This window comes from Balaenoptera borealis (assembly GCF_965194805.1).
Source record: "Balaenoptera borealis genome assembly, chromosome: X".
Taxonomy (NCBI): domain Eukaryota; kingdom Metazoa; phylum Chordata; class Mammalia; order Artiodactyla; family Balaenopteridae; genus Balaenoptera; species Balaenoptera borealis.
In genome coordinates this window covers 17,051,923-17,070,332 of record NC_138881.1, presented here as the reverse complement: position 1 = coordinate 17,070,332, position 18,410 = coordinate 17,051,923, and the positions used below count along the sequence as shown (strand labels likewise).

At 43.1% G+C, this 18,410-nt stretch overlaps 2 protein-coding genes across 35 annotated transcripts in view; both read left to right on the top strand.

The window, feature by feature from the left end:
• MAP7D2 (MAP7 domain containing 2) overlaps nucleotides 1-2,325 on the top strand; it is a 105,979-nt gene extending 103,654 nt beyond the window's left edge. For all 16 annotated transcript variants that reach the window (XM_082375577.1, XM_082375578.1, XM_082375576.1 and 13 more), the window contains one exon: nucleotides 802-2,325. The gene's annotated coding sequence lies outside the window, so the exon portion shown is untranslated. The remainder of the gene's footprint in view (nucleotides 1-801) is intronic.
• The window catches only part of BCLAF3 (BCLAF1 and THRAP3 family member 3), an 82,997-nt gene that overhangs the window by 4,437 nt on the left and 60,150 nt on the right, over nucleotides 1-18,410 (top strand). For 8 of the 19 annotated variants that reach the window (XM_082375600.1, XM_082375598.1, XM_082375604.1 and 5 more), the window contains exon 1: nucleotides 13,938-14,092. Coding sequence is in view for 1 of the 19 variants with exons in the window: in XM_082375614.1 (XP_082231740.1) it covers nucleotides 2,544-2,554 (11 nt within the window). In the remaining 18 variants the exon portion in view is untranslated. The other 11 variants (XM_082375599.1, XM_082375613.1, XM_082375612.1 and 8 more) reach the window with 10 other exon arrangements.

Genomic DNA, 18,410 nt, shown 5'->3' with positions numbered 1-18,410 from the left:
CTCAGCTGTTGGCTGTAGACAGTGCATTTTGGAGTTTGCTTCTCTTGGCTCTAGGGGAAGCAGTTGTGGTCCTTTCACACATGAGATGGAATGCATGACAGGCAGTTTTTAGAATAAACCATATCCCTGGTTTGGAAGAGCAGCTGCCTTCTTGGACACTTTAAAAAATTCACCTGAGTATTCTCTTTCCCTGACAGTTACATGGATTAATATTTAGTAAGAGATTTCTCTTGTTGTTAGCATACCTTGCACCCTTCGGTTCACTGACCTCACTATCAGTTAAGGACCAGAAAATCCACAAAACTTAGAAGAGTGTTCATGGCTTCTCAAATCTATTTCCTACATTTCTAACTAAAAGAAGTGCAAAATCCCTGTCCAAAAAAAATCTTGACTAAATAATTGTATTCATACTGCTTGTATATTTTCATCTGTCATATAAGTCTAGTTATCAAATTCTTCTCAGCCAGAGGTGGCAACACCCCCGCTGGAAATGTGTTTGGAAAGGTGTTGTGGGTGGTTGTCACAGTGGCTGGAGGCAGCACTGGCATTTGCGACATTAAACGTCCTGCAGGTTTTAGGACAGTCCCGCGTAAAGAAAATTTGACCCCCTAAAAGAATAGTCCTACACAAAATGCTGCAGCACTTCCGTTGAGAGACTCTATAAGCCAAGGAAAAAGCAATTACCAAGAAGGTAGAAAGTCCCACACTGTGATCATTTTAGTGAGAGAGAATAGATGCTACAACTTGCAAAATACTGTCTCTCCATTGGTTTCACCTGATTTTGGTTTTGAATTGCCACAGGTGGCGTTTGGAGAACCCATGAAGCTGCTGGTAGTCAAATCTGAGCTGCCGGCCCTCTGAAGAAGCTTCTGTCGTCCTTAACCGCTGGATTCCAAACTATTAAATCAAAATGTAACTGTATTCCTACTTAGTATGTCAAATGCTGGCCACTCTCAGTAGACCCTTGAGACGTTGGCCTTGTCGGGCTTTAGCAGAGTTCCATATTACATTTCTATTTATGAGCTTCAGCTGCTGATAAAGCACTTCCTGTACTCTATTATCATAGTGATCCTCTGAATAACCCGTGTGATTTCGGCTTGGAAAGTCACCTTATAACCATTCTTATCCCCAGACTTGGAGCATATAAACATTTAGATGTCTTTTCTTGTAAATATCCTAGACATTTACCCAGACTCTACTTAAACATATACTGAAAACTTGGGCTGCATATCTCCCTGTCTGTGTTTAGAAGGAGAAGAAATTCTGGAACATTTCCCCCATCTCTGGGGTTTCTTTGTTGGAAGTTACTATCAAGAAGCCGTGTTTTATTATTAGACTTAGCCACCTTTAAAATGTGTTGCCCCCCATTGCTCCTTGGGCGGCTAGCGGAGTGAGTCTGGCTGAGTAAGGGAGCCAGTGAACCGCGTGGAAGTCCGTCTGCTCTCTTAGGCGTATTCCTCCAGACTTGGGCACCTGAATCTCCAAGGACCTTTTCATGTTGTACCTTAAATCCTCCAAGCTGTAGTCACTCCAGACCTTCAAGTGGCTTCTGGACTGAATGAATTGTGCACCTCCTGCCCAGGTGGTTGCTTTTCATGTTGTTGCTGTTGTTTTTCTCTTGGCTCTTGGGGCTTTTGTTTGTTTGTTTACTCTAATAAAACCAGGTACAAATGAAAAGCATAGTGCTCTGAGACAGGGGCCCCTGAACTGGACCCAATATGTCACTTGAACAGGCTTGAACCTAAAAACATCTGGACGGGGGACAAATGACGGTAGAATGTATACTTTACACGTTTTATGCCATATAATAATGTGTTTTCTTCATTTCTTGTGGTGAAATGTGACTTTCAGATTAAAATAACCTTTTCTTCTTTGAAACCTTTTTTTTTGTCTTGTACAATAAAGAGTTTAGAAAGATCCATAATTCTGACTGAGGTTTGCAACCAGGAGATACAAAAAAGTCTCCATAGTAATCTTGTTCATGTGCTCTTAAAACCAGCTACAGTGTAAGACTGTATTAGTTATGGAAACTGTGTACGTTTGTGTATGTGTATATACTAAATAAAATACATGCCTCCAATAATACAGTGCCATGGATCTTGATGAATATCGGGGAAAATCCCTTTTATGACAAGCACATAGAAAATGATAGCATGGTCTGACTTTCAAAAAAACGCCTTGCCATCTTTCTTATAGCCCTATTTTGCTAAATGTCTGTTTTCTTGCAATCCGTTGTACCTCACAGCACCATTGTGATCCTGGTGATGCCTCATTTGCACGATGTGTACCTTGTGTTACCGTGAAATACATTTTCATTGAAGAGTCTGATGGCGTGCTAGTGCTTTGTTTGCTTCTGTAGGCTCGATGAAAAAAATGTGCTGAAACCAAACCAGATACCAGATTTTTGAAAACCTATTTGGAAAAAAAATTTTAAATCCTGTGTGGGTGTCCTTTCCCTGTCTAACTCATTAAAATTCCTCTATTGCCAGTTCCAAGTGAAACCAACTGTGGAAATAAGCTTCAGTGATGAGCTGTCCCAGGACATGATGAACTTGTAAGTAAAGTTGCTGTACTTTCATACCACTGATGCGAGGGACTGCTAGCTAGCTAAGATGCAGTTAACCTTAGTGTAATCTCCAAAAACATTCCGTAGAGCAATCTGGCATTTAAACAGAATTATAATGGGAATGGTGACCCCTGTTTTCCAGTAAGCTGAAACCCACACCAACTTTTTTTCTGTATCTAAATCATGGCTTGTCTACCGCCTGGGAGACAATACCAGCCAAGACCAGGAGCCAGGAGGGCCAGGACTGGAATGGGGATGTCAGATCCTTGTGGTAACTGCTGGGCTGCCACCTCCGAAGCCGAGGGCCTAGTTAACGCAGCTGTCCCCAGCTCTGATGACAAAGCCTCTGGTGAGGGCACACGAGTGGACATCCTCATTTTTTCCACATGCTGGCCTTTGACAGCAGCATTATAAGTAGCTTCTGTCATCATGAGCTCTGGCCAGAGTGTCATAGTGAACGTCTAGTCACTCCCAAGAGCAATTTCTATTTTGTGAATATTCTAAATTTTTCTTAGTATATACAGGTTTCCTATTAGTCAAATGCTTTTGTAATTTTTTTCATTTGGAAAGCAAGTGTAAAGAACTAGCTTGTTTCTAGAGTTGTTATATCCATTACATTGGGGCACAACACTGAGTGACCTCCATCCCCACTCTTTAGCATCACTCAGCACAATTATATAAGAAAATGGAGCGAGAGCTCTTAGGAACATTAGAAAAGAGAAACCTTTACAGATAGTCTTTTTGTGGGGAATCCATGGGAAACAACTGGGAAACTCAGAATAGTTCCACAGGGGAGCTAACCACTAAGTGAAGAAAAATCGATAGTTTTCTTACACATTAAAAGTAAACAGAAAATGGATCCTAAAAAAACTCATAAAATTCCTAGAAAGAACAAGCTTTGTCTAAAACTTGACCAGGGGACATAAGAATAGATGTAAATGGAAAGACATGCCATGTCCCCTGAATGGGAAGACCTACACACCCGAAGAAGATGAGTAGGTGACCCACCCTCACATTTGTGTAAATTAAATGAAGTTCCACTCCATGGGATTTCTGTTTTGCAACTTGAAAATATAACTGTACAGGAATTCCCTGGCAGTCCAGTGGTTAGACTCGGTGCTTTCACTGCCGAGGGCCCAAGTTTGATCCCTGGTCAGGGAACTAAGATCCCATAAGCTGTGCTGCGTGGCCAAAAAAAAAAAGATGTAATTGTACAGTTCATGTAAGAAAATGAACACAAAGCTAAGAAACTTATAAAGTGAGTTTTTTAAAAGGGAGGCTTCCCCCAACAAACCATCAAATATATGGTAAAACTTCCATAATTAAAACAGTATAGTCTTTTTGTTTTTATTTTTTATTTTTGGCCCTGCCACACAGCTTGCGGGATCTCAGTTCCCTGACCAGGGATTGAACCCAGGCCACGGCAGTGAAGGCACGGAATCCTAACCACTAGGCCACCAGGGAACTCCCTAAAACAGTGTAGTCTGGTAGAGAAATAGAATTTGGAATAGAAATAGAGATCAGCGACATATCCAAGCGAGGTGAGAATTTAGTGCATGATGGGACCAGGGTGGGTTGATCATTTGTTCCTGGAGAGAGAGAGCACGTGCTTTAGTGTCTCCTGAGGGTCAACCGAGTTCAGCATCTCTGGTGGGCTGGGGATAAGGACCCAGAAGTTAGTGAGGAAATGATAAAGTCAGGAGCGGGGTCCAAGGCGTGGGTGCCAGTTATGGTTCAAGGTTTAAGTCGGGGAAATTTAGACATGAGGCTTGGTACCAACCTCCAAAGACCTCCAACTGATGCCTCCCCCTCCCCGGGATATGCTGTGATCTCAGGAGGTGGGAAGCAGTGGCCTCTACTCGCCATGGTTTAAGCTTCTCCTGCAGGAATGAACCTTAACAGTCGGCACGTCCTGAGTTCCTGCTGTATGCGAGGTGGTCCTAAGACTTGTCCAGGATGTGAGGTAGGTAGGAGAGGGTTACTTTCTCAGGGACACACAGCCGGAACTTGGCAGAGCTGGGGTTGACCCCGGGGCCACAGCTTTGGTGCCCCCAGGGGAGCTGACAGGCTCTCCTGCCCCTGAGAGCAGAGGTGTTTTGCTAAAGCAGCTGCTTATAGCGGAGAAGGGCCAGAAGCCCCATGGAGAATTGTAGTTCTGATTCTTTTTATTTAAAAAAACTATTGAGATATCATTCACGTACCATAAAAATTCCTTCCTTTTAAAGTATACAACTCTATCTTTGATTTCTTCACAGCCATGCAACCATCACCACTATCTAATTCTAGAACCTTTTCATCTGAGCTCGCTTTTGCAAGGGTTATTATCCATGTGTCTACTCACAGCAGCAGAGCTTGGCTTTACTGTTGGTTCAAGTTCCCATCGTACCTGGAAGCAAGACCATGGGATTTGAAAATAGTATCCCCTGAACCAGTTGCTCCGCCTTTCCCCCTAGTTTCCAACAGGCCAAATTAGGGTGGTGTTTATCTAACTCAATCCACGCCGGCTGTTTTGTGTTGTTTCACGTTCTGTGTGCATAAATATTGGATCAGATGCCAAACATGGGCTTTCTATCAGATGCCCAATGTGGGCCTTTTAGGCCAATGAGAGACATGGAGTGGTGAGTGCCTTCAGCTCCGTGGTAAGTAAGTGAGAAGCTTCTGTGCAGCAGTTAGGAAATGCCAAGTTTAATTCTTCCGGTTGGCTCTGAGGGATGGTTGGTGCTAGGGGAAAGGTCTAAAGCAGCCAGCCTTCTGGACTTCCAAGAAAGTATTAAGGCAAGCTTTCCCCATCTCACGAAATGCAAAATGTAAGGAATAGAGTCCGAAGGAATTAAACTTTTGCTTAAAGAAACTTCTTTTTCGAATCAAGAGCCCACAGCTCTCTGTTGGTTGTACTTGTCTTTCAATCGCATTTTCCTAGTAGCGCGTGCAGGCTTATCTTTGAGACAGTCAGAAAGTTGTCACTAAAGAGGTGATAGCTAGGAAGGCGCTAGGTCCTGCACAGTAGATGTTCGAAGAGCTTGTGGGGTTGAATGCAGCCCCTGCAGTGGGTCTTCATGGTTGTTTTAGAACAAACTGAATCTTGCTGGCATCCCTGGGAGGAAAGAAGCAACTCCCATTTGCTCAGTGGAACTGGCCTTCTGAAGGCTTCTCAGGGGCCACCCCTGTATGGTGACAGCTCCGATGGCTGGTATGAGGTGTTCAATGCTCACCGATGGTAAGAAATTATCCAGAACATGGAAATAAGGCCGAAAGATAACAGTGTGCCCTTACAAAGCCCTGTGACAGCATGGTCTCAACAAAGCAGCCCAAGGGGCCACTGAGTCTCAGGGGATGTGACTTCCTATGACTGCCTGTGTGCTATGACCTAGAACCCAGTCTCCGGAGTTATTCACTTGTAGACAGAAAGTTGCAGATGACTTTTGTCCTATAGAAAAGCTACCTCCAAAGGTTATTCCTGTTTGTCCCTGTAGGGCACTAAGCAATTTTGTATCTGACTTTGCAGTCTTCTCCAGCATTCTTTGCTCCACTAAATATATGTGTGTGTTGCTGTGTGTATACTTACATCCAAGTGTGCGTCACAATCGGTTCTGTATCCTCCCTTGATCCAGCTTTGTCATCCTGCTCCTTAATGAGTTAAACACTGTCGGGGAGGAAGAAAATTTACCTCTACCCTTAACAGGTTCTTCTGGCTGATCTAAGAATTAAATCGACGTGAGACTAACAGGAGAAAGTCAAATTTAATTTCATCTCTATGGGAACTCCACATACATGAGAGGGTCAGAGACCCCACATTTATGAACGGTTCGGAGACAGAAAGGTAAACTGAGGTCCCTGTGCCATCCGAGCTGAGGAATGGGATAGCGGCTGGGGGCTTCCCAGGACAGGAGCGTCACCCAAAGAATGATAAGAAGAAGAGCAGATGTTTGGTATCAATAATTAGATGTTTGTCCTGCCATATAGATGGGGCCACTTAGATAAAATTTATTTTTGCTAATAACTCTTTTTCTGGTCAAGAAGAAACAACAACAATTTAAATTCTTCTAGTTAGTCAAAGGAGGGCAGTAGTTTCCCCTGAATCCGCAGGGTCTCAGTGACCCTTAGCTGAAAATAATCCTCATGCGAATGTGGCACACTTGGGGGAGGCTCGCTCTGAACCTCCACAACACATTTTTGCCACACGCTCACTGTACATTTACATCACAATTATGCTTTTAACCTTTTGGAAGTTGTACTTTGACAGCGAGGATGCCTTAAGTCCTCAGCAAGCTTTGGGAAAGTTTAAGCAGCTGCTCTAATGGCTTTAAAGGTTCACATTAAATGCTAGTGTCACAGATGTCATGGTGTGCCACCTGCACGGCCCTCCCTTTTAGGACTGAGATATTTGTCCTTCCGGATGTCTCCTTCCAGATGCTGGAGGTACAGTTTGCTGAGGTATGTCGGTGGAGTTCCTTTCTAAGAATTGCCCTTGACTGAAGGAGGCCGCCTCACCAAGGTTAAATCCCCTCACTTGGGCAGCCTGTGGATAGGCTGGACCCTGACTGGATTGCTCAGGTATATGAAGACCCTTGCCTCAAGGTTAGGACAACTCAGAAGGGTTGTCCCAGCTTCAGAGCTCCCTGTGGGTTCACCTGAGGCCTTTGTTGAGAACGTATTGCAGCCCAAGTTCTGGCTGCTGCTTCCTTCACTCCCCTGCCCCCCTCCCCCAGCACTCCCCACGCCCTTCCTGTGTGCTAACTGGTCTCAGAGCCTGTTCCTGGAGAACCGGACCCGAGCCAGCTAGGCAGTGTGCTAAGAGCTCTCCACGCATTCTCTCCCTTAGCCTTCAGAAGGGCTTTCTGAGATAAGCACTGCTGTTGCCATGTTCACTTTACCATGAGGGCCAAGACAGGTGAAGTCCCGTCATGTACAGCCAGGAAGTACACAGCCGGGCTCCAAACCCAAGGTTTCCTTTGGAGCCTGCGCTTGCCCTGGCCCACCATACTTCCAAGTTCCTGCCTGGGAAATCACACAGACTTACCCCCTAGAGGCTCTTGCCAGTCGACACATCTCCTAGTTATATTTGCAGGTTTCCCACTTGAGCTCAACCAGCTTCCCTCACCAGGAGTTGTTGCTGACTTTGCAAATCCCTGGGCATCTTCTGCTGAGGGCATTTGGTCTGTCTGTTGCTCAGTTCCAGCAGAATACCTGCACCCTCCATCTGGGAACATGGACAGTTGGTAGGATAGTTTTTTTTCCCTCATCCAGGAGGAAACCCATGTCATAAATGCTCACTTATTAAGCACTTATGTGTGAATACCTACTCCCTACTCTGTGCCAAGCAGTTTGCTAAGGATGAGAATAGAGCAGAGAACGAGACCAGATATTGTCCCCACCTTCCTGGAGCCCATAGTCTAGCAGGGAAGAGAGACAGTAGACAAATAATTTAACAAGTTCTTATTTGCAATTGTGATGGGTGATGAGGCCAGGTTTGCTGTTACACATTTTCATATTATTACAGTTTGCGGTGAGACATTTATTTGTGTGATTCTTGGAGTAATGTCTATCTCCCTCACTGTAAGCCTCCTGACAGCAGGGCTGCCATATTCCTACTCCCTCACACAGGTATTCAGTAAATATTTGTGAGTGAATAAACACAGTTGTTACTGAGAAAAGTTTTGGATTCAAATCCATGGCCTCTGATCTACATATCCTTCTGCCAGACCCACATTCTGTCATGAGATGACGGTCTCAAGGATCCTGGTTTTTGTCTTTGCATTGGATCCTCAGCACCTAGAATGGCACCTGCCACAGAGGAGCCCCACAATAAATCTTTGTTGGATGAATTTTTTAAAATTTAGAATAAGTGTACTAATTTTGATCATTCCACTACACACGACGCAAAGTAGCTTCAATATTAAGGTTATTTATTAATCACACATAATATGTAACAAGCTCCAAAGACAGCTAAATGACATCAGAATTCTGGGGCAGCACTTTTTTGAGTTTCTTGACTCTTAGGAAGGCTGCTCTGGCACCAGCATCCCATCCTCAATGCCACTGTGTCAAAGTTGTGAAAAAGTTAGTGGCAGGCTGCCCTTTGTACTGCTCCCTCCTTCTATCAGGGGGGAAACTCTTTCCCGGAAGCTCCCAGAAGATTTCTGCTTTTCATGGGCCAGTACTAGGTCTTACACCGACCCCTAAGCTAATCACTGGCCAAAGGGAAGGAGATGACCACGTGTATTAGTGAAGGTAATGCTGGCTTCTATAACAACCCCACCCTCCCCACAAGATGCACAATGTCTCAAATACAATAGAACTTTTTTCTCCCTCCTGTGAAGTCCAAAACAGATATCCTTTATTACAACTCTCTTCTGAGTGGTAATTCAGGGACTAGGCCCCTTCCATCTTGTAGCTCCCTCATCTTCTAATTTTGTCATGTTTTTCTGCATTAAGCTGACAGAATAGGGAAAGAGGATGGAAAAGACACACTGCTTTCCAACCACCTTGGCCTCTAAGGGACACGTATCATTTCCACTCACATTTCGTTGACAAGAACTAGTCACATGGCCCCACTTAGATGCAAGTGATGCTGGGAAGTATAGTCCCTGGCTGCTTTGTTTCTTACCAGGGATAGTGCTATTCTATGTAGGGGAGAGCACCAGTACTGTGTTGGCCAAAAAGTTCGTTTGGGTTTTTCCATAAGCTCTTATGGAAAAACCAGAACAAACTTTTTGGCCAACCCAATAATTTGGTGGCTAGTTAGTTGTCTCTGCTATGCCATGACTGGCTGAGACCAGAGCCGTCCAATGGAAATATAGTGGGATCCACGTTTGTCATTTTCAATTTTCAAGTAGAGGGCCTGGGAAGAGAGGAGCAATAAATATTTTGACGTATTGTTAGGAAATCTACCTCAGGGTCCATTATGTTTTCTTTCCCTACCAGTCTAAGGGAGAGTGAAAATTGGTGTGAACATTTAAGAAGAAGTTGTGGAGTACCTAACGAATATGGAGTTAAACAAAGCAAATTTATCAGGCAGATGAAAGGTTTGAGAGCTTAGTGACTTTTGAACTGGTGTCTGGGTTGTGCCAGGACACACAACCATACCTGCTTATGGTAGGAAAAGATATGTGAACTGAATCCATCAAGGATCTGGGCAAGAGCTTCCGGGGGAACACTAAAGATTTAAATAAGGTGAGTAATGAACTTTTAAACAATTATTTTGCAGTAAGATTAAGTTTTAAACCTAACCTCACCATTCCTTTTTTGCCTTGCATCAATGTAGGTAGTTCACATCAATCAAAAAAAGTTTTTTTCAAAATAATTGCTGACTTGTGACACCTTGTTTTAAAACCACAAATATTGTATTGCTTTCAGAACCAGGGCCAAGCTGCTTCACATATTGCGTTACAAAAGAGTTCAGCAGAAATAATTTATGGAACCAGAGGACTGGTAGCAGCTACCAAATCTTGCTTAGGAATTTGTCCTCCGTCTCAGTAGGAAAACAGACATAAAGGCAGTGACTAGAATGAGCAAAAAGGAATCTACAGCATAAGCCTGTCTAAAAACATTTTCTTTCAAATAATATAAATCATTTCTGTCTGTGCTCCACTGTTGACAAAGCCCTTTAAAAAGTAAAGGTAGGGCTTCCCTGGTGGCGCAGTGGTTGAGAGTCAGCCTGCCAATGCAGGGGACACTGGTTCGAGCCCTGGTCTGGGAAGATCCCACATGCCGCGGAGCAACTGGGCCTGTGAGCCACAATTACTGAGCCTGCGCGTCTGGAGCCTGTGCTCCGCAACAGGAGAGGCCGCGATGGTGAGAGGCCCGCGCACCGCGATGAAGAGTGGCCCCCGCTTGCCGCAACTGGAGGAAGCCCTCGCACAGAAACGAAGACCCAACACACCCAAAAAGAAATAAAGAAATAAATTTAAAAAAAAAAAGAATCTTAAAAAAAAAAAAAAAAAAAGTAAAGGTAAAGAAAGGAGAGCGTCCACAAAAAAGTGCCTGTATCATGGGATGGAAGAAAAAGAGGAGGAATCAGGGCCAGCTAAGCATTATACATCAAATTTCACTGACAGTATTAAGCAGCATAGCCAAAGTCAGATACTTAAGGAAAGAGAAAATTCACCTGGTCTGTCAGTCCTGGGTTATAAGCACTAATGTAGATGCTGAAGCCATGACCAACATAATACAAACCATCTAGACAAAAACTATGAGAAAAATCTGGGCCAACAGCATTGTCAAGGGATGAGAAAGCTATTTGTCCTACTTCTTCCTAATTATCTTATTCTCACATCAGCATTTAAAAAAGAAAGCTATACAGAAGGATGGCTGGAGATACATATCAGGGCAGCTGGCAGGTTTCCCCAGAAAACAGTGTCCCTCCAAAAAATGACAATGACAATAGGCACTTTATCTAAGTCTGTATCAAAGCCTGATATTCATTCTCTCTCCCTCTCTCTCTCTCTTGCTCTCTTTTAATATGACTTCTTTTTTTCTGGTTTAAGAATTAGTAGTTTAAAAACTACTCAATTTTATCAAGTCTCTATGTCCATCTTCTGGTTTACAGGAAATACAAGCCATAGAGAAGTGGTTCTCAAACTTGAGCATGCTTCAGAATCTCCTGGAGGGCTTGTTGAAACTGTGCTGGGCCCCACCCCCAGAATTTCTGATTCAGCTTTAAAGCAGAAGGTTTAAGATCCAATGTATGGTCCCACTCTTGCTCCTTTTATTCTGGTATGACACCAGTAATGTCTCAGATAGCATCAGTTTCTTCACCCTGGGTCCCAGACAGAAGAACCAAAGCTGACCCATGATGGACTTGAAATATAAGTGAAAAATAAACATTCGTTGCTATAACCCACTGAGATTTGGGGTTTGTTATCATAGCGTAATTTATTCTTACTAATATAGAGCCCTTATATTAAGCATACTTGGCATTCTAGAGCAGGTTTGGCTTTGCATGAAAATCAAAGAAAAAATAAATGGAAAGGCAGATAATATTTCATTTCTCTTAGGCTTGTTCTGCCTATGTATGTGTGTGTGCTATTCATATACACAATCAAGAGCTATGAAACCTTATGCAAACTACTTAACCTCTGCCCACAGAACCAGCATATAGGGCGAGGGCCATCTCCTTGTGCTTATTATTAACCAGTAATAAGTCTGAACAAAAATCACCTTGTTCAAAGATGAATCAAAAGAATATATTGATATATATATGTATATTTTGTATACTTCATTATATATGTGTGTGTGTATGTGTGTGTGTATATATATATATATTTGTGAAATATAAAACCTAATCGTGGAAGAGAAAGAAGAGCATACTTATGAAAATGACTGACTACGGAATCCAAAAGAGGAATTTTATGACCAGTTTACCATCCTTTTGCAAGAAGATAGGCCTTCTATAAAACTAGAACAGAAATTCATAAGGAAATGAAAGGGTGAGATGGAAAGTCAATAGGATGAGTTGAAAGAGAAGGATGGGGTGGGGGGGGAGAGAAGGAAATGACGGAAGGAAACAAAATTATCAATAATAGAAATTGAGTAAAAACAGAGGCAGAAATAATGCTTTTGGAAATCTTATCGGTAACATTGAAAGCAGATTGGAGGTCTACCAGAATGCTGAAAAACGGTAAACAGATGAAAACGATAAAACAGACGTTTACCACAAATAATTGCTCTTCCTAAAAGAGAGACCAGAACAAATGGAGCAGAAACAATTCTTGAAAGTAGAATGGAAGAAAACCTTCCTGAACTGAAGCAGATTAAAAGGTCTCACACCTTTTAACCAGACAGAAGGGATAATATGTGCAATGGAGTATTCATCTTAAACAGCAAACATTTCAGTATAGCCAGGGCATTGAGCACAAAGAGGAGAGAAGTTAGAGAGGTAAGTATGAACCAGATAATGAAAGGCCTCATATACTATGCTGGGGAATTTCTCTCTGCAAAACAGGAAGCAAAAATCATGTATGAAGAGAGGGAAATGATCACTGGTATGGGGCTTAAAGAGAGTGGTAAGGGTTAGTAACAACAATTACTGGAAATGAGAGTGGTCACATAAAAGGATTTCTAAGAGGCACCAAGGCTGTCCACTGTGGTGAGTCTCCATAAATTTGTAGTGGTATCATTCTATTATAGTTGTGTAGCTTTTTCCTCCCAAGTAGTGCTTGGAAACATAGACGTGGGGATGGAAAATGCAGATAACTGGAGTGTTTCAAGGTGGTGGTTTGATGTTGGGACGTATCAAAGGGCAATTCAAGGGGCTCTGCTTACAAGAGTGGTTGAAGTCAAAGGCCATGGGCTTCAGTCAGGTAGAAGGTTCAGGGGATGTGAGAGCTCTGTGGTTTTTGAAGAACAAGTATATTGGGACTAAGGGAGAGATAGGACTACAAGGATGAGGATTGAGTCCAAATAAATGGGGTTGGTAAACTTCAGGTTTTAGCTATGAAGCAGTATAAAGTGATGGATGTCTAGATTTTATAGAATGGGTACCTGGAAATGGGTGGATTAAGTAGAATAGAGGTAAAGTCATCTGGACCGAGGAAGTTAAGGAAACATGGCTTAGTCATGGGTGTTGGTTTCATCAGGATGATGGCAGTAATTCAGATGGGGAGGAAAACTAATGCAGTCAGTAGATGACAGTGACAAGGGAGGGTAGAAGGTCCACCAGATGGGGTGGACCCTGAAAGAGAAATCTTGCAAGGGGTAAAAAGAACATCAAAGTGTCAAGTGAGAAAGCTCCAAGAGTGAGGATATACTACCTTTGGGGTGCTGGATGGAGTGTGGGAGGAGAGAAATCAAAAGAGTAGGTAAAAATGAGTCAGTATTTTGAATTGCACGGTGGAGAGATGTTGGTACCATTAACCTATTCGGGAGGTACAGAGGAGAGGTTTTGTTTTCTGGGTACAAGCTTGATTTGAGGCCATGGGGAATAGTTAGAGATTGAGTAGGCAGGAGAGAGGCCACAGCCTTGCAGGTTCAGGTAGGCTGGCTCTGGAAGGGCTTTGAGGGACAAGCCAGGGGCTGGAAGGCTGAGGCTCATCTGCTCCGCTCATCTGCACAACGCTGGAAGGCCCACGGGACCAAGCTCCTGCCTCTGACTGAGGGGTGAACTCCAATCTCTGACCCTTAACCCTCAGGATCCATGGACCCAGTGTGTTCTTTCCTTCCCGGCGGGCGGGCGGCAGATGGCGCATGCGCCCTGGACAGAGAGGCAGAGGTGGGAACGGCCGGCAGAGGGCGCAGGCGCTCTGGCCGGAGCCTCCCGGGCGGGGCAACCGTCGCTGGGAAAGAGTTGAGAGCAGAGGTCGGTGGGAAAGCGGGCTCCGCGCTAGGCAGCGGGCAGTGGGCGTGGCTAGGACGGGGGGCGGGGCGAGGCGGTTCCGGAAGGAAGTGGTTCCGGGTCCCGCGGCCCAGTTGAGGGAGCTGCGGTGCGGCTCCTGTGGGAGGCGGCGGCCGTGTGAGGGGCGAGGCCTGAGGGGCCGGCGGCGGCGGCGGCGGCGGCCGCGGCGGCGGCTGCGGGAACTTCCCGGACGGGTGAGCGGCCTTGGGGGGCGGGCGGCGCGAGGAGGTCCCGGCCTGCGGGGAGGGCGTGTCCGTCGCCTGGGAGGGGCGGTTCTTGGGTGGCGGGTGGGGCGGGGGGGAGGATGCGGAGGCCCAGCTCGGGATCCCGGGGGACTGCTCCCCTGCCCCTGTCTCTGGCCACCGGACCGGTGCCTTATTTTAGACGCGGCGGCCCGGGCACCTGCTGCCGAGGCCCCCGATCCTCGCCCATTGTCCGCAGGCTTTGGTCCCCGGCGATTTGGAGCGTCTGTCATGGAGACGGGGGGAGGGCGGGGCGGTGTCCAGGGACGGTGCCCTTTTCCCAGAGGCGGCTCCGGACGCATCGCCTGCGGGACCCGAGCCGAGGAGCCCCCGCTTTGTCCTTCTTCGGAGGCTCTCCTGCCGCGCAGCGGCATCTTCTCCGGTAACGTCCAGAATGAGTAGTGAAGGCTGCTCTTTATCCTGCATTGTAAAGTAAAACTTGTCTTTTTAGAAACGTATACTGAATATTGGCGCATCTCCTGTGCTTCTTTAGGGTGTATTAGGAAACTGGGCCGGGCACTGTCAGGATTGTCCTGTCGGTAGGTCGGGAGGGAAAGAAATGTGAGAGAAACTTATCCTCCCAAATATTTTCCTGCCGAGGTGCTTTTCGAGCTGCCTCTTAGGTGACTGCTTTTCTTTTCTGGAACAAAGTAAAAACTACAGGTAGAAATCAAGGAAGTCTCTCAGACTTCTGGCCAGGCAACCTTTTTAACGTTTTTCTGTATGCGAACTGGTACGAATGAAAGACTGGAATTTGAAAAGAAAAGGTTTTGATGTGGATTCATGGTGAGTGCTTTATTTTTCAATGGTGTTTTAATGATAACGGTATAGAATGCTTTATTTTTTCATGTGGTATTTTTAAAAATGGCTGCTAAAATGTTCTTTTGAAAGCCCTGCCCTTGCACACCCTCCCCAGAAGCCTTTAAAATGTCTGATTAGAAACATTTAGTCATATTTATATACAAAATTTCTAAAATATGCAAAACCACAGTGAAGAAGGTGCACTCTTTCACCATTCAGGTAACCATTGTGAATATGGTTACACTGGGGATGCCCCTCCAGTCTTTTTCTATGCGGAGACGAATGCATGAATTTTTCTAAAGTGGATTCTTTTTGGTAACCGTTTTTTTTTTTTTCCTGACTACATAGCATGCCATTATTTGGCTGCAGTAATTTATTTAGTCGGTTTTTTTATTCTCAGTTTTTCACTACTTAAACACATTGTTGGTGAATTGTAAAACCTGCACGTCCATGATTACTTCCTTAGTGTACATTCCTAGATGATAGAGTTGTTGGGTTTTTTAATGTGAATTTCCCTCTGGAAAGGATGTGCTATTTTGCACTCCCACCAACAATCTGTGAGTGTCCTTTTCCCCACCCTAGCAAAAGGCAACATTTAAAGGATTTCTATAAGAACACTTTGGGGCCATTTATGTTCTTCTCCAACCAAGTACAGGTATCCTTCTCTGGCTATCACCTCTTTTTTTTTTTTTTTTTTCCTTCTTATTTGTTGATGGCAATTTGGTTTCTCATCTTCTATTTCACCTTTACCAGTTTAGTAAAGAAGGGTTATCTAAGTGAGGCAAAGGCATTATAAAGCAAACAGATTTGAAGTCAGGACTTCCTTGAATTCCAGTATATCTGATTACCTTGAACATGTCACTTACCTTTTCTAAGGGACTATTTCCTCAACTCTGAATTAGAGATTATAGTGCCTTTGCCTTACCTTTCTTACAGGGTGATTTTAAGGGTCAAATGAGACATTTATGGAGAGTATATTTAAACATACTTTGTCTCATTGCTAATTATTGCCATCTTGTAAAAATTTCAGAGCACATAAGCATCTTGATTTTTTAATGTAAATTTCTGAATTCAAAAAGCTGTTCTGTGATACCCTTTGCCCCCACTCTTTCACCCCTTAAATTTGAAGTTTTATACTGCTGCCCTAGATTATATTGAAAATGATATCAGAGTTATGAAATTAGGTGAATGAATGAATCCACACATGTTGAAGGAGAAAATATTTAAAGGCACTATATATAAAGCTGAGAGGGACAGATAAAAAGCTAAATAAAACACAGTCCTTGGGATCATGATAAATAAAACATAGTCTTTGTGCCCTATAGGCTACAGAATATCCAGACAGCTAGGGAGCATAAAAGCTGCTTTCCAAATTTAGACGGCAATTTTAGATGTGATGCAGGATGTCAACTATTCTCAAGTGTACTAAAGTCCAATTCTGCTGACCGAGCATCTACGCAAATGACCAGGCAGTCTCTTCAGAGTCATCTTTATGAAGGTAGGAGTTGCAAGGTGGGGAAGTGTTTGTATTGGAGTCTGAGAACCTGGATGCTGATTTTAAGTCTTTCTCTTGGGGCAGGTTGGTTAACTTTTTTGAGGATTGGTTTCTTCACCTGTGAAATGGAGGTAATTCCAGCTTCCTCAAAGGCTTGTGAGGATTAAAGGCTTGAGATAGTGTTTGCAAAACACTTAGTGAATTAGGAAGTACTGTTACGCATGTGATCCTTCTTAGCTAGTGAAGACTGAGCTTCTCTAGTAAAGAAACTAGGACTCTTCCAACTTTGTATGGCTTGCCTCTAGCAGTCACTGGCACTCAGCAATGTTTGCCAAATTAACATAAAATGTGACCGCTGATAAAAATTCAGTCTGGACCTTTGAAGAAGGTAATATGTAAATGTGGAATATTGGGAGAGGTTGACTACATTATTTGGAGTTGATATTAGGAATCAAAGGAAACATTGAACTAATTGGACCTAGACTCATTCCTACTATGACTGTCATTCTACATTATGTCCCCAATGCCATGCACATAGTCTCTCCTTTCCAACATTAAACCTCTCCTTATCAACATTAAAATGGGCGCTCAAGTTGCTCCCATTTCAAAACCTCTTCCCTAGACCCCTATCACCCAGCTGCAAGCCAGTTTCTCTCCTCCTATGCCAGACAAATTTGTTAGAAGGTGTTGTTATTAATTGGCTTTCTCAGTTTCCTTACCTTCCACTTAGTCCTCAAGCCATGTGTTAACACTTTTCATTGCTTTTATTGGGTCTCTATGCAGCTGTTGCCATAAAAGTCTCCTTTCTTGAAACATCCTTCTATGCTCTAGGGTTCCCTCCTTCCTCAGAGGTGTTCTTTCTCAGTCTTCTTGGCTGGTTCATCTCCTTGAAAGGTTGATGTTTCTGTAGGCTTGATCCTTCTCGCGATATACCAGCTCTGGAATAATTTATAGAGTATTGAGGCAATCTGATGTTTGAAGGTTTGGTAGAATTCCCCTGTGAAACGATCTGGGCCTGAAGCTTTTTTATGGGATATTTCCTTAATAACTTTCTCTGTTTCTTTTATGGAAGTTGGTCTGTTTAAGCTTTTTAATGTGGTCAGTTTTAGTAATCTCTATTTTTCTAACAAATTATCCCTTACATCTGGGCTTTTAAATTTATTGGATATAATCTCTTACGATTCAAAATTTTCCTTCTATTTCAATGGTTATTTCCCCTTTGCTCTTTCTTATTTTGTGTATTTGTGCTTTCTCTGTTTTTTCCTAGGCAAGTTATATAAGTTATTTAGTGGTTTATCCATTTTAATTTTTCCAAAAACTACAGAATTTTGAATTATTACTTAGATCTAGTTTTCTATTCTCTTCCTCTACTTTTGTTTTTATTGTTTCCTTCCTTGTGCTTTCTTTGTTATTTTTTAGTTTCTTTTTTTTTTTTTACCTTGGAAATAAATTTATTTACTTTTATTCTTTCATTTTTATTGATAAATATGTTTAGTGCAATGAATTTTCCTTTGATCACTGCTTTAAATGCATCCCATAGAATCTGATATGTAGTGCTTTTATTGTCATTATTTCTTTAAAAATTTACCTTAGAGTACCCAGGAGTTGTTTAATAAGAGGTTTTAAAACTTCTAGGTGGAATTTCTCTTTTTTGTTTTTATTAGTAAATTCTAGTTTTATTGCATTATGATCAGAGAGTATTGCTTATAATAGTTCTATTATGTGGAGGTTACTGATGTTTTCTTTGTGACCTAATATATGATTATTTTTGGTGATGTGGTGTGGGCACTTCAGAAGAGTATTCTCTAGTATCAGAGAGTAGAGTTTGATAAATATCCTTAAGATTTACCCTGTTGATTATGCTGTTTAGATCTTCTATCTCATTTTTGGCTTACCTAATCTGTCTAATATACCACTGAGAGTGGTATATGAAAGTCTCCTATTATTAGTGTTTCTATCTGTGTCTCCTTGCAC